At 47.1% G+C, this 13,965-nt stretch overlaps 1 protein-coding gene across 3 annotated transcripts in view; it reads right to left on the bottom strand.

The window, feature by feature from the left end:
• Nucleotides 1-13,965, bottom strand: part of Tdg (thymine DNA glycosylase) — a 17,993-nt gene extending 4,028 nt beyond the window's left edge. Inside the window, exons 1-9 of one of the 3 annotated variants that reach the window (XM_075954658.1) lie at nt 13,679-13,965; nt 10,345-10,481; nt 8,000-8,241; nt 6,470-6,539; nt 4,353-4,488; nt 4,141-4,223; nt 3,962-4,056; nt 899-1,070; nt 246-371 (exon numbers count right to left, since the gene is read on the bottom strand). In XM_075954658.1, the coding sequence (XP_075810773.1) occupies nt 246-371; nt 899-1,070; nt 3,962-4,056; nt 4,141-4,223; nt 4,353-4,488; nt 6,470-6,539; nt 8,000-8,241; nt 10,345-10,481; nt 13,679-13,701 (1,084 nt within the window). In that variant the 5' untranslated portion in view covers nt 13,702-13,965. The remainder of the gene's footprint in view (nt 1-245; nt 372-898; nt 1,071-3,961; nt 4,057-4,140; nt 4,224-4,352; nt 4,489-6,469; nt 6,540-7,999; nt 8,242-10,344; nt 10,482-13,678) is intronic. The other 2 variants (XM_075954659.1, XM_075954657.1) reach the window with 2 other exon arrangements.

Genomic DNA, 13,965 nt, shown 5'->3' with positions numbered 1-13,965 from the left:
ATTAAAGAAGAATTATTAAAATACTAAGCGAGTTTTTCAGATCAATGTCAAGTTTCTACTAGATTCTCAGATCATTTGTTGTTCAGAAGTAGATGGAATGGGTTGGTTTAGAAGCCATGACTCAGGAAAATGATGTGAAAACCTTTAGTCACTTAATTGTAATAGTATTAGTATTCCTACACCAACAATTCCTTTCTGTTTCTGTTACATTCCCATCACCTCCCAGTCCTCTGGAGGGAACATACTTATCCCATTGGAAGGAAGGCTGCAGGGTTCACTATCACACGGGTTTCCGCTGTACGCACTGCCATACGCTGCATCGTAGCCCGGGTCATACTTCTCTTCCTTAACAGCCATCTTCTTCGCATCCTCTGTGGGAAGGTGGAAGATGAGTGAAACTGGGGTTGTGTGGAGTTTTCTATGCAAATTCAGCTGAGTCATATAAAGATTTGTTATTTTTACTCGTGTGTGTGTGTGTGAGTGGCATGAGCCCATACGCATGCAGGTGACCAAGGAGCCAGAGGGCAATGGATCCCCTGGAACTGGAGTGTCAGGGGGCTGTGAACTGCCCGAAGTGGGTTCTGAGAACCAAACCTCATCTCCAAGAGCAAACAGTTTTGTTTTACTCACTGAGCGAGCCATCCATCTCTCCAACCCCATTTGCTATTTTTCTTAAAATTCTTTGTAACATATACTAAATTAGCTCGGAAACTGGGAGGCAGGGAGGTTGCTCCTTAGACCCAGAACAGGGGAAGCTGTGGTACGAGGAGATGTGAACAGACACTAGAGTCCATCACCACAGCATCTGGTCGTAATTTCCCTTCCTCCTGCTTTAAATCCACAACTTCCTTTCTCTTCTGTACACAAGAAATTGATAAGGGAAGGGAAGGGAACAAACCTTGTGCGAGCTGCAGGTCAAACGTGTACTGCACCTCCTGAACGTCCGTGTTCCGTTCAATGCCCTTCAGCTGGTCTCTTAAGTCCTTCAGCTTAATGTAGTAGTGCACCTTGTCCTGGGCGCGAGGGAACTGGGCACACCTGGCACTGGAAGACGGCATGACGTAGCAGAGCTGGGATCGACAAGGTTTCAAGTATAAGATTTTAACATTGAACTGAATCTACTCATACTCTGGTTAGAAAAACTTAGGTTTAATTGGCTTAATTGGTACTTAAAAAAGATGGCTCCCCCAGCATTCCTCTCAAGTTTTGTCTTTTTACAGTAAACCCGCATCTCACAATTCGAAAGGAACAAAAGAGTGCAGCACCGACGGAGAAGCCGCTCCCAGCTGTCTCTATGGCCTAGCTCCCTCGGCTGGGGCGTCACTCCTGAGTTCCCAAAGTGTGCGTGGGGACCAGAGGCACCCAGGGCCTCCTTTAATAAACATCAAGTGTGCGTGGGTGACCAGAGGCACCCAGGGCCTCCTTTAATAAACACCAAGCACAATGTGCTCTTCCTTCGCTCAGCAGTGCATCTCAGAGATGTCCTGACCAGAGGGCAAGGCTAAAGGCCTCTTCTAACCCACTAACCAGAGCCAACCCTCTTCTAACCTACTAACCAGAGCCAACTCTCTTCTAATCCACTAACCAGAGCCAACCCTCTTCTAACCTACTAACCAGAGCCAACCCTCTTCTAACCTACTAACCAGAGCCAACTCTCTTCTAACCCACTAACCAGAGCCAACCCTCTTCTAACCTACTAACCAGAGCCAACCCTCTTCTAACCTACTAACCAGAGCCAACTCTCTTCTAACCTACTAACCAGAGCTGACTGCAGTTCAGGTAGTCTGCCTTCTTCTATCATTAACTCTGGGAATGCTCCCAGACAGCTACAGGAAAAGACATATTTATCATTTTGGTTGTTGACAAACTGTCCTTCAATGAGCACAAGTTGCTTTGTCCTCTCTACACATAAGTGAGGCATGCACTACTGTATTTATGGGGATTTTTAAAGTTGGTTTCTTTATTATGTAATTATTTCCTTTGAGGTTTCCTCATCATATAATTACTTTTCTTTGATTACAGCATGTTTAAAGAAACTCCTAACTGGTATGTTAGCATGCTTTATAACAGCACATTCAATTAAATGACCCAGAGTAGACAGGCTGGGTATGATGGTGCTTTAATCCGAGCACTCAGGGGGGCAGAGGCACAGCCTGATCTACATAGTGAGCCCCACCCTCAACGCCCCCACCACACCCACACAAAGTAAAAGAAGAGTAAATTGTTTTCTCTTTGCGCTAAGTCACTACAAACATCAACAGCTTCTTCTTTCGTGGTAAAGAGTACACTAAGTGCAGGGCCACCGAGAGGACTGCCATAGTTGCTATAGTTACTTCTTGGCTGTCACTGACCTGGGAAGGGGCAGGTTCATGTGAAGAATTATCCAGACCAGACTAGCCTAAGAGGCCCCTTCTTATTCTGGGTGTGAGGGGCAGGTATGTAGCGTGTACAAGTGGGGTCAGAGGACAGACAACACGCGGGAGGCAGTTCTCCTCCTCCCACACATGTCAGAAAATGTCTTAACCAATTCAATGACCATCCTGCCAGGCCCATGAGGCATTTTCTTAACTGCTAATATATATAGAATTAAAATGACAAAGTTTCTCTGTATAACATCTCTGGCTGTCCTGGACCTTGCTTTGTAGACCAGGCTGGCCTCAAACCACAGAGATCTGTCTGCCTCGGCCTCAGTGTACACCATGTGGTTTTTAAAAAGCTGTGTCCAGGGGGCTGAGAAATGGCTCAGAGGTTAAGAGCACTGCCTGCTCTTCCAAAGGTCCTGAGTTCGATTCCCAGCAACCACATGGTGGCTCACAACCATCTGTAATGAGATCTGGTGCCCTCTTTGGGCCTGCAGGCATACACACAGACAGAATACTGTATACTTAATAAAGAAATAAGCTGTGTCCAGGGCAGGCCTGGTAGCACAGGTTTATAATCCCGTCCTCTCCTCAGGAGGATAGCAATTCAAGGCCAGCCGCAACTGTAGAGCAATCTGAAGACAACTTGGGGCAACTTATTGAGACTATCTCAAAACAAAAAGTAAAAAGAAGGCTGTGGACTTAACTCAGTAGCAGAGCATTTGCCTGGAATGTGAGAAACCTAGGTTCAATCCCCAATACCAGCCTCCCCACCCCCGGACACTGAATAATAAAAGAGCACCATATGAAATCTATCTTGAAAAGGGCCAGGGTATAGCTAAGTGGTACAGTAACTGCCCGATGCACACAAAGACCTCAGCACAACAAAATAAAACAAGACAGCCAAACGCCTATATTCTTAAGTACTAAACAAAACTGGAGCACATGTCTGCAGCAAAGACTCTGTGGGAACTAGTTAGAAAATCACTGTATAAAAAAAAAATAAAAAAAAAAGAAAATCACTGTATAGGACTGAAGGTAACTCAGTGGTCAAGAGCACTGATCGCTCTTACAGAAGACCCACATGGTGGCTCACAATTGTATCTCCAGTCCCAGGAAATCTGGTGTCCTCTTCTGGCCTCCGTTAGGACTGCACACGTGTACACAGACATATATGCAAGCAAAACACCCATACACATAAAAAATAAGTAAGTAGATAAATAAATGTTAAAAAAAACCACCCACAGGACTATCTCATGATATGAGATTATGTGACAGGGCCAACAGAAAGGTGGCTGGATGTTGTCTAGCAAGTATTAAACACACAAACGAAGTAGTTAATCCTACCAGTGAGGCTTGTGTTTATATGTACATCTAAATCCTTAAGTAACTGCCATTGAGGATATTCTGAATGTCCTGTGAGCCAGGTCCTCTGACATTTAGCTGACAAATACTTTTAAATAAAACTCTCATCGCACCTGGAAGTGTAAGCTGATACTTATTTACTAGGACAGGGCTTTTCTCATGACAAAACGGCCATGTCTGAACAACGGGGACAACTGGCCAGAAGCCCTGGTCTCCAATGTACTCGGAGGACTTACGGTTTCTGTGTCTGGGATCTTGTGGGGTTGAAGCCCAAATTCCAAGTTCTTAACCTTTACTCCAAAAACTTCCTTACTGAAAATTTCATAAATACCTAAAATAGAATAACACAAGCATATTTAACACTGCCCTTGACATTAGCATAGAGAAAATATAAAACTGTAGAAGTAAATCTTACATTTTCCATTAAACACCGCTATTCGTGGCTGGTATTTCTGCAGTTTCTGCACTAGGATTCGTCCTCCTTCCCGGAATTCCTTACTAAAATTGAAACACAAACACAGAGAGTACACAGCGTGCTACCTTCAGGCAGGTCTCAATGACCGTCATGCACCAATGTCCCCAGGACCCGAGAGCCCGCACAACCATAAGCTCCGGCTCTACAGCTACCTGGACAGATCCTTGCTGCCTGGCGTCGTCCTCTCCACCATGTTGGTGAAGCCGATGCCGTACTTCCCAGGTAAGGTGTGGTCATCCATGTGGTTCAGCTGAACCTCACTCAGTCCTGACATGAACAGACACTTCCCTGGGAAAAGAGGACTCTGTCACTTCCGCAGAAGGCAGAAAGCTTTTACAAAGAAATTGATGGAATAGTCTACACTACACCTGGAGGGAGACAAAGGACTTACAACCCAGTTCTAATCCCATACTAAATAATGAAAGCAGGCTGGATACCATGCTAACCTCTATGATGTTAATAACCAATACTTTCCTACAAGAAACTAGCATCTTTGCACACACAGCTTCAAACCGTGTTCTCCCAGTTACTGGTACTGCCACCATCTGCCTTTGGACTGCCCTCTAGACTAAACATTCTTTCTCAGAATTAAAAAAATAATAACAGGGACGATATGGTGCTAGTTTCAGAAGTACATTATGACTTAGGGCCTAAACATCTGGAATCTTTTTTTTTTTTTTAAAAAATATTTATTTAATTATTATGTATACAATATTCTGTCTGTGTGTATGTCTGCAGGCCAGAAGAGGGCACCAGACCTCATTCCAGATGGTTGTGAGCCACCATGTGGTTGCCGGGAATTGAACTCAGGACCTTTGGAAGAGCAGGCAATGCTCTTAACCACTGAGCCATCTCTCCAGCCCCCAACATCTGGAATCTTAACTCTTTGATAAGGAGTGTTTCTTGACACATGCACTGCTCTAGTAGGCAGTGGTGAAGCGTCTGTGTGAACGTCTTCCATACGCAGAGCAACACATACGAACATCTTACATACTCAGAGCAACACATACGAACTTCTTACATACGCAGAGGAACACGTATGAACTTCTTACATACGCAGAGGAACACGTACGAACTTCTTACATACGCAGAGGAACACGTATGAACTTCTTACATACGCAGAGGAACACGTACGAACTTCTTACATACGCAGAGGAACACGTATGAACTTCTTACATACGCAGAGGAACACGTACGAACTTCTTACATACGCAGAGCAACACGTACGAACTTCTTACATACGCAGAGGAACACGTACGAACATCTTACATATGCAGAGGAACACGTATGAACTTCTTACATACGCAGAGGAACACGTACGAACTTCTTACATACGCAGAGGAACACGTACGAACTTCTTACATACGCAGAGGAACACGTACGAACTTCTTACATACGCAGAGGAACACGTACGAACTTCTTACATATGCAGAGGAACACGTACGAACTTCTTACATACGCAGAGGAACACGTACGAACATCTTACATACGCAGAGGAACACGTACGAACTTCTTACATACGCAGAGGAACACGTACGAACTTCTTACATACGCAGAGCAACACGTACGAACTTCTTACATACGCAGAGGAACACGTACGAACATCTTACATATGCAGAGGAACACGTACGAACATCTTACATACGCAGAGGAACACGTACGAACTTCTTACATACGCAGAGGAACACGTACGAACATCTTACATACGCAGAGCAACACGTACGAACTTCTTACATACGCAGAGGAACACGTATGAACATCTTACATACGCAGAGGAACACGTACGAACTTCTTACATACGCAGAGGAACACGTACGAACATCTTACATACGCAGAGCAACACGTACGAACTTCTTACATACGCAGAGGAACACGTATGAACATCTTACATACGCAGAGGAACACGTACGAACATCTTACATACGCAGAGCAACACGTACGAACTTCTTACATACGCAGAGGAACACGTATGAACATCTTACATACGCAGAGCAACACGTACGAACTTCTTACATATGCAGAGGAACACGTATGAACATCTTACATACGCAGAGGAACACGTATGAACATCTTACATACGCAGAGGAACACGTATGAACATCTTACATACGCAGAGCAACACATATGAACTTCTTACATATGCAGGGCACACAGTAGTAGCAGTGCCAGCTCACTAGGGAAGAATGAGCCCTCGCTGCTATCATCTTCATAAAGTCAGCCCATTAATCCTAATAAGAACAGCTCATTCTAAAGTGGAAGTAGAACTTACAGAAATGGTTCCCAGGTCCAGGGTAGTGGTGCCCTTTGTAAGCAGCCATCAGTCCCGGGTTGATGCCAATCTACAAAACAAAATAAACAGTTTTATCTGTAAAAATAGGTCTTAAGTTCTTCCTTTTAAAAAGTGTCTATTAAACAATAAATGAGCGGGGGCTACCTCTGACTCTTTGGCCTACTTGTAGGGTCCTTTCCCTCCTACTGTGCTGCCTTGTCCAGCCTAGACAGGATGGCCTGTGCCTGACCTGAGTAGCTTGTTATGCCACGTCTGGTTGATGCCCTTCCGGAGGCCTGCCCTTTTCTGACAGAGGTGGAGAGAGAGGTGGATCTGGTGGGGGGGGGGGGGGGAGGCTGGGAAGAGGGGAGGGAGAGGAAACTGTGGTCTAGATATGAGAAAAGGAAAAAAGAAAAAAAAAAGAAAGCTGGGCTATGGTGGCACATGCCTTTAGGGAGGCAGAGGCAGGTGGATCTCTGTGTTCAAGGGCAACTTGGTCTACAGAGCAAATTAAAGGACAGTCAGGACTACACAGAGAAACTCTGTCTCAAAAAAACAAAACAAAACAAAACAAAAAGCCAGGGGGCTGGAGAGATGGCTCAGTGGTTAAGAGCACCAGCTGCTCTTCCAGAGGTCCTGAGTTCAATTCCCAGCAACCACATGGTGGCTCAACAACCATCTGTAATGATATCTGGCGCCCTCTTCTGGCGTAAGGCCAAATGTCATATACATAATAAATAAATAAATCTTTAAAAAAAAACAGAAAAAGAAAAAAAGAAAAGGTAGAGCATTTAATAAGAAAAAGGATCAGGGAAGGAAGGACAAGAGGGTAGCTGGGGGGTAAACACAAAGCACACCATATACATATAACACAATGAAGCCTGGTATACTGCACTATTATAACATGCTAAAAGAGAAAACAAAAAGTCAGGCTTAAGCCTTCGGACTTTTATACAGGAGTGCCAGATAAAATGGAATTGATTATAATTACTGCAGCATAGAGAAACTTCTTTCTAAAATTTGCTATTTTCTTTTTTTCTTTTTGGTTTTTCGAGACAGGGTTTCTCTGTGGTTTTGGAGCCTATCCTGGAACTAGCTCTTGTAGACCAGGCTGGTCTCGAACTCACAGAGATCCGCCTGCCTCTGCCTCCCGAGTGCTGGGATTAAAGGCGTGCGCCACCACCGCCCGGCTAAAATTTGCTATTTTCAAAAGGCCAATTGGACCCTGTACTGAGACACGCTGCTTTCATTCAGGGAAGAGGTGGATCTTCCAGCAGCCAGTCTGAGCCACGTCCTGCCAGCCTAAGATGAAGGCTTGCCCGTGGCCTCCCTTGTTGGGAGGTGTGAATACAGGCAGCCCCATCTCAGGCTTACCTCCTATTCACCCCACGCAACACAATTTCACAAAGGTAACACCACTCAGCCCCAGAAGGGTCTCAGAAACCTGTTCAGAAGAATGTGATTTGTAGGAACCACCGCTAAGTTAATCCTCTAGCGATATTTACTGTCAGGAAGGACAAAGACTCTTACGATCACAATGTCCAGATTGAAGGTCAAGATGTCGGGCAGTGTCTTGGTGAGCAGCTCGGCTTCGGAAACCCCGTTGAAGCGGTCCACTTTCCGCTTCACTTTAAATGCGTCAGTGATCTTCTCCTGTTTCTCTTTTGACTTTGTGGACTTGCCAGATCTTTTTGACCCAGCAGGTTTTTTGGGTTCCACGGGGTCCTGGGGTTCTGATGCTCTGGTTTTTCTTTTCCTTCTCTTTGGAGCCTCTGAAACACAGGGATTTACAGAATGTGGACCTCCACAGCAGCCAGCCATGAACACCCGTGCTATCCGATTTCCCCATGCTGGCTTCTGCAATGTGTCCCCTTTCCTCTCCATCCAGGCACATGTAACTGAGTGGGATCCCTCTGGGTGCTGTGAACACCATCGGTTAATACAGATGCTGCTTTGAGCTATAGCAGAGCAGGGCAGAACAGAGCTAGGCGGGGAAAACTACACTGAATGCTGGGAGAAGGAAGGCGGAGTCGGGGAGTCACTGCCACCAGAGTGAGACATGCCAAAACTTTGCCAGTAAGCACCGCCACATGGCAATACACAAATTAATGGAGATGGGTTCGTTTAGGACATATGAGTTAGCCAGAAATACGCTTAAGCTATTGGCCAAACAATATTACAAATAATATAGTTTCTGTGCGATTATTTCGGGAATCTGGGCAGCCGGGAACACACAAGCGGACTCCTGCATTATGTGAGTCACAGACTGATTTCCTATACAGTCTCACTTGGTTTCCCCAGGGAACCACTTTATAGGAATTCTATCAGTACATGAATAATTAAATAAGCAGATTTTTGAACAAAGCTGGACAAGATGGTGCACATCTTTAATACCAGCATTCAAGAGGCAGAAGCAGGCAGGAGGCAGCTCCAGCCAAAAAGTGAGGTGCAGCCCTGGAGCGATGCACCAACTCTGAGCACATCCCTCATGTAAATACTGCCACCACTACGCCACCTCCATCCCTTCAACCTCCTGGCTTCTCTTCTAATTCTTCATCCCAGTGTGTGGCACTTCCCATAACCAACAGTGCTTTGATAATGCCTGAGTCTGTTCACCAAAAGCCCCGTGTTTGATGTTTAGTCCTCTGGGAGCTGTGGAACCTTTAAGGCCCCTGGGTTAGCTGGAGGAACGTCTCAGTATGCACTATCAGATCCCTGTCTCTGGGGCTCTTGTGGGGGATGGGATTCTCTCTCTTACACACACTCTGCCACTGTGGTGCCAGCTACCACAAGGTCTTCCCCAGAGCTGAGCGGATGCTGGTGCCATGCCCCTGAACCTGCAGAGCTGTGCACAAACCCCTTCTCAGGGCTGGAGAGATGCTCAGTGGTTAAGAGCACTGGCCGCTCTTGCAGGGGACCTGGCACTCGCACGGCAGCTCACAACCACCTGTAACTCCAGTTCAAGGGATCTCACCCTCTTCTAGTTGAAGGTACCATAGAGGCATGTAAAACACCCATACACATAAAACAACACAATAAAACTTTTAAAAAAATGTCACTAGGGGCTGGGAATATATCTCACTGGTTAAGAGCAGATCAGCTATCCCTCCAGAGGACCTGAGTTCAATTTTCAGCACCCACATGGCATCTCACAACTGTCTGCCACCTCAGTTCCAGGGATCTGATGCCCTCTTCTGGCCTCTGTGGGCACCAGGTACACATGTGTGTAGACACACAAACAGGCAAAACACACATAAATATAGTAATGTCACCCAGTGTCAAGTATGTCATTATAATCATGTACTAGACCACGACAAGGCTTCTTTTGGGCTTCTCCTTTTCCTTTGGCATTTACATGAAATACAGTAACTCTAGACTAGCAATCCTACCTCAAGTATTTCCCAACTTTCCCCATTTCCCCAATTTTCCTCCTATCTTCCTCAGCTTATATAAACAGTCTCTAATCCACTCTCCGCCGTCAAGCCTGTCTTGCTCTTAATCTATCCTCCAGACTGACTTTAAAATGCCCATTTAAGTCACTTCCTTGCTCCCACTCTCAACAGCTCTCCACTGCTTAGGGTCAACACAAGCCTGACTGCCTCATCTGGCCCCACTGCCCACCATTTCCTCCTCTACTTCAGAATCCACACAACCGCTCAACTCTGCCCCCTCAATGGCACCTTCTCTTCTCTGTCACTCATGGAATGTCGCTTTACCGACCTTTAGAGCTCGTGTTGGTGTTCTGCGGCCTGAGCCCAAGTCAGATGCTAGTGACGTAAGGCCTCGCGTGTGCAGATGGGGAACATGTGTTTACTACTGCTTTGCCAAGGGAGGAGGCATTGGGGGTGCTTTTAAAACAGCATGCTAAGAACTACCTGGTACAGGTTCAGGTTCCTGGGCAGGAGCTTCTGCTGGCATCTGCTGGTCAATCGTCACCGCCATGTTGGGAACTTCGGCCATCCTTTGTTGAAATGGAAAGGAGTGAAAACCCTGACCCTGCTCCAGAGAACAGCTGAAAGAACAGTCGGGTAACAAGTTGTGAGTATACGTGATCGGGTGGACAGATCTTCAGTATCCAGGTATTTTATAGCCAGACTGTAGTCATTACTCAAAAACAACAGGCGAGGAGGAAAGCTGACCCTCCCAGGGCGCGCTGCTCCCTGACGTTTACCAAGCGTTCACCACACAAACTGACTCTCACTGTGAAGTGACCGGATGTGCCACTGAAGCCGCCAGTCCTGTCAAGTCGCCTATACTCTCTCTGAAACTAGATCGCAGCAACTTTCTAGTGGATAGTCTTGAAGTTCTAGTGAAGTCTTGATTGATCAATCCATATGAATTAAAAATATTCACAAATAAAATTTATATCCCCATCTTCGCACAAAGATTTCCCCATCCTAACAGTGTAACTTAGGTTTTCTTCTGGTTTGTATGTGTGTGTTTGTTTTGAGACAAGGTTTCTCTGAGTAGCCCTGGCTACTGCCTCCCGAGTGCTGGGATTAAAGGTGTGTGCCACCACTGCCTGGCTGTTGGTGTGCTTTTTTAATGAATCCACTGGACTTGGTTTTAATTATTGTTGGCGTGTTTTAGTTGTTGCTTGTCACTTCCTGGACAGTAGAGGTGGATTATAAGTATCTGTTTAACTGAAGAAACAGACACCTCTGTACTGTCTTCTGAACAAGACTTACACTTCATGAAGTGTAAAAGTAAAGTATGCAGGCCTTGCTGGAAGGGAGAAGTGCACCTGTTATCCCAACCCCGGAGAGGAGAAAGCAGGACTGTGAATGCCAGCTACAGACAGACCCTGACTCAAAACAGAAATCAAGCGAAAAACCAAAACCCACTCCAAACCTAAGCCTTCAAATGAAGCAATATCCAAAAGCCTTTCTTTCTTGGGGAAAAAAAAAACAAACAAAACCAAAGACAACAGGAGCCCAATCGTAGAGAACAGAACTTTGCCTCAAAGGTTCAGCACCAGTGAGGAAAAATAGTAACTATCTCTTTTAAAGTTTTATTTCTTTAAAATGCGCGCGCGCAGAGCCAGGAGGTGGTGGTGCACGCCTTTAATCCCAGCACTCAGGAGGCAGAGGCAAGGCTCTTAGTTACAGTGCCATCATGGACTAACTCTATAAAACTCTAAGCAAGCCCCAATTAAATGCTTTCTTTTTTAAAAGCCGGTCATGGCGTCCCTTCCCAGCAATAGAACAGTAACTAAGACACGTGTGCATATCTCTTTTCATTTAGTCTTTAAACCTTGTTGTAAATGATATACCTTCAGCTAGATAGTAGAAAGACACAGAATGTTATACACAGCCACTGGAGACACCTCCTGAGTTGTATCCACATCCTAGGTGTGTGCTACACTTTTACGCTAAGCACCACCCCACCAAGCTTGGACCAGGGACATGGTTCAGCAGACAAAGATCCTTGCCACCAAGAATGGTAACCTGAGTCTGATATCTGGAACCCACAAGGTGGAAGAAGAAAACAAGCTCCAGTCAATTGTCCTCTGATCTCCGTATTTGGGCTGTGGCGCCTGGGCATCCCCACACATAGGCATGCCGGAGTACGCATGTGGGCGCACGCACATGCACAATAAACACTAAAAGTAAAACAATAAAAAGTGCTTTCGTACAACCCTTTCCACTACCTGTCAGGCTTACTACATCTGCTTTGCCCTTTCTCATCCTGGCATTCTTCTGAGCAGTGCCGTCCGAGATCCTGCAAAGGAAAGGCCTCCAGCAACCGACTGCTGATGGCACCACCACACTCTGAGCAGCTCCTCAGTTAACTTCCCTGCAAACACCCTAAGGACAGATCGGGAGCTGTGTTGTCTAGGCGATTCTAATGCAGGAAGAAAGTGATGAACTATTACAGGACCTAGACCTACCATTCTGTGTCAATCTCTAAATCTCCATGAAAGAGGCCGGTTCTTTTCTTCCCTTATCTGTTGGTCTCAACTGCTCCCTGGCCTCTTTCCTTTTCAAACTGCTTTCTCTCTTAGGCCCCTTCTTCACTCCCCTCCCTGTTCCCAGGACTCATTCCTACAGCTGTCTGTGGTTTCTCAACACACACACACATACACACACACTGAAAACTCCAAATACAGCACCAGCATGAAATTGAGTAGTTAGTTCCCCTCTTCCTGGAGACAAGCTATTATATGGTTTTCCCTGCATTTCTGTATAAGACTATGCCTCGTTTTGTTAATGCTTCACTATCCCATTCATTTAGCTCTTATTTTATGAGACTGATTCAATCCATCAGTTCTACAAACCCCTCTGAAAGTTAAGCTGGGTCAGACATCCCTTTCATCAACAGGCCAGTGGCACCCTGCAGCTGGTAAACTGTTGAGGAACAGAGTTGAGGACAGATAGATCTATAGTGTGTCCTTGAGACTTTCAGCTGTAAGCCAGGCTTTCACTTCAGTCTCGCGATCTGCCATCAGCCCCCACGACCCGTTCACAGAGGTGTAAGACAGCACAGCAGGGGGAAGAGAGGATGAAAGTCTTGCCTAAGTTCATTGTCCAATTCGCTACGGAGGGAGGCACGCTAATTCTTCACCAGGCCTAATAAGTTAACAGGCATCAGTTTATCCGCGGAAGTCCTGCCATCTTGTTTTTCTTATATCAGAAAGGCGATGGTGGAGCGAACCTTTAATACCAGCACTCGGGAGGCAGAGGAAGGTGGATCTCTGTGAGTTCGAGGCCAGCCTGGTCTACAAGAGCTAGTTCCAGGACAGGCTCCAAAGCTACAGAGAAACCCTGTCTCGAAAAACAAAAACAACAGCCACAAAAAAGAGTCTAATCTCCAGACCTATACTTCGGCAACACTCCCGTGACATCATCCTCTGCAGGGCCACCGGAGAGGTACAATGACTGGATCGCTTTCCTTGCACATTACACACGCACACTCCACAAGCGAGAGCATCCACCCGGCGACCCCATCAACCGCGCCCCCGCTGCATCATCACTGCTCCCGGTGACCCAAGGTGCAGAACCGCGTACGGGGGCTGCGGCCGCGGGCGCCGCGGGCGCCGCCTTTTAAAGCTCGCGGGTACCCGGGCCCGGCGGACCCCGTCGGGCTGGGGGAGGGGAGGGGAGGGGAAGGGAGGGGAGAGGCGGGCCGGCCCCCAGCGCGCACGCGCAGGCCGGCCTTTGTGCGGGCCGCGGCCCCCGGGCCGACCCCAGCCGCGAGCGTCCGCGTTACCTGCGCGCGCCCTCCGCGTCCATGGCGGCGCCGCTCAGGGTGCGGCCGCTCGTGCCGGGGCCCTCGGGCGCCCGCTCTGCCGCTCGGAGCGCGCGCGGAGAACTCACCACGCGATCGGGGGCGGCCGGCGGACGGACGGGGCGCTAGCTCACCGGGCGCACTTCCGGCTCCCTCCGAAGAGGGGGCGGTGCGCCGTCACGTGACGCCGGCCGCCGCGTAGCCTTTCGGGAAACGTGGAGGACCAGAGGTGGCTGGGGAGCGCTGGGCTGACGTCAGCTGTTGTGGGC

The sequence above is a fragment of the Microtus pennsylvanicus genome, chromosome 20, assembly GCF_037038515.1.
Source record: "Microtus pennsylvanicus isolate mMicPen1 chromosome 20, mMicPen1.hap1, whole genome shotgun sequence".
Taxonomy (NCBI): Eukaryota; Metazoa; Chordata; class Mammalia; order Rodentia; family Cricetidae; genus Microtus; species Microtus pennsylvanicus.
This window is presented reverse-complemented; position numbering and strand designations above follow the sequence as displayed.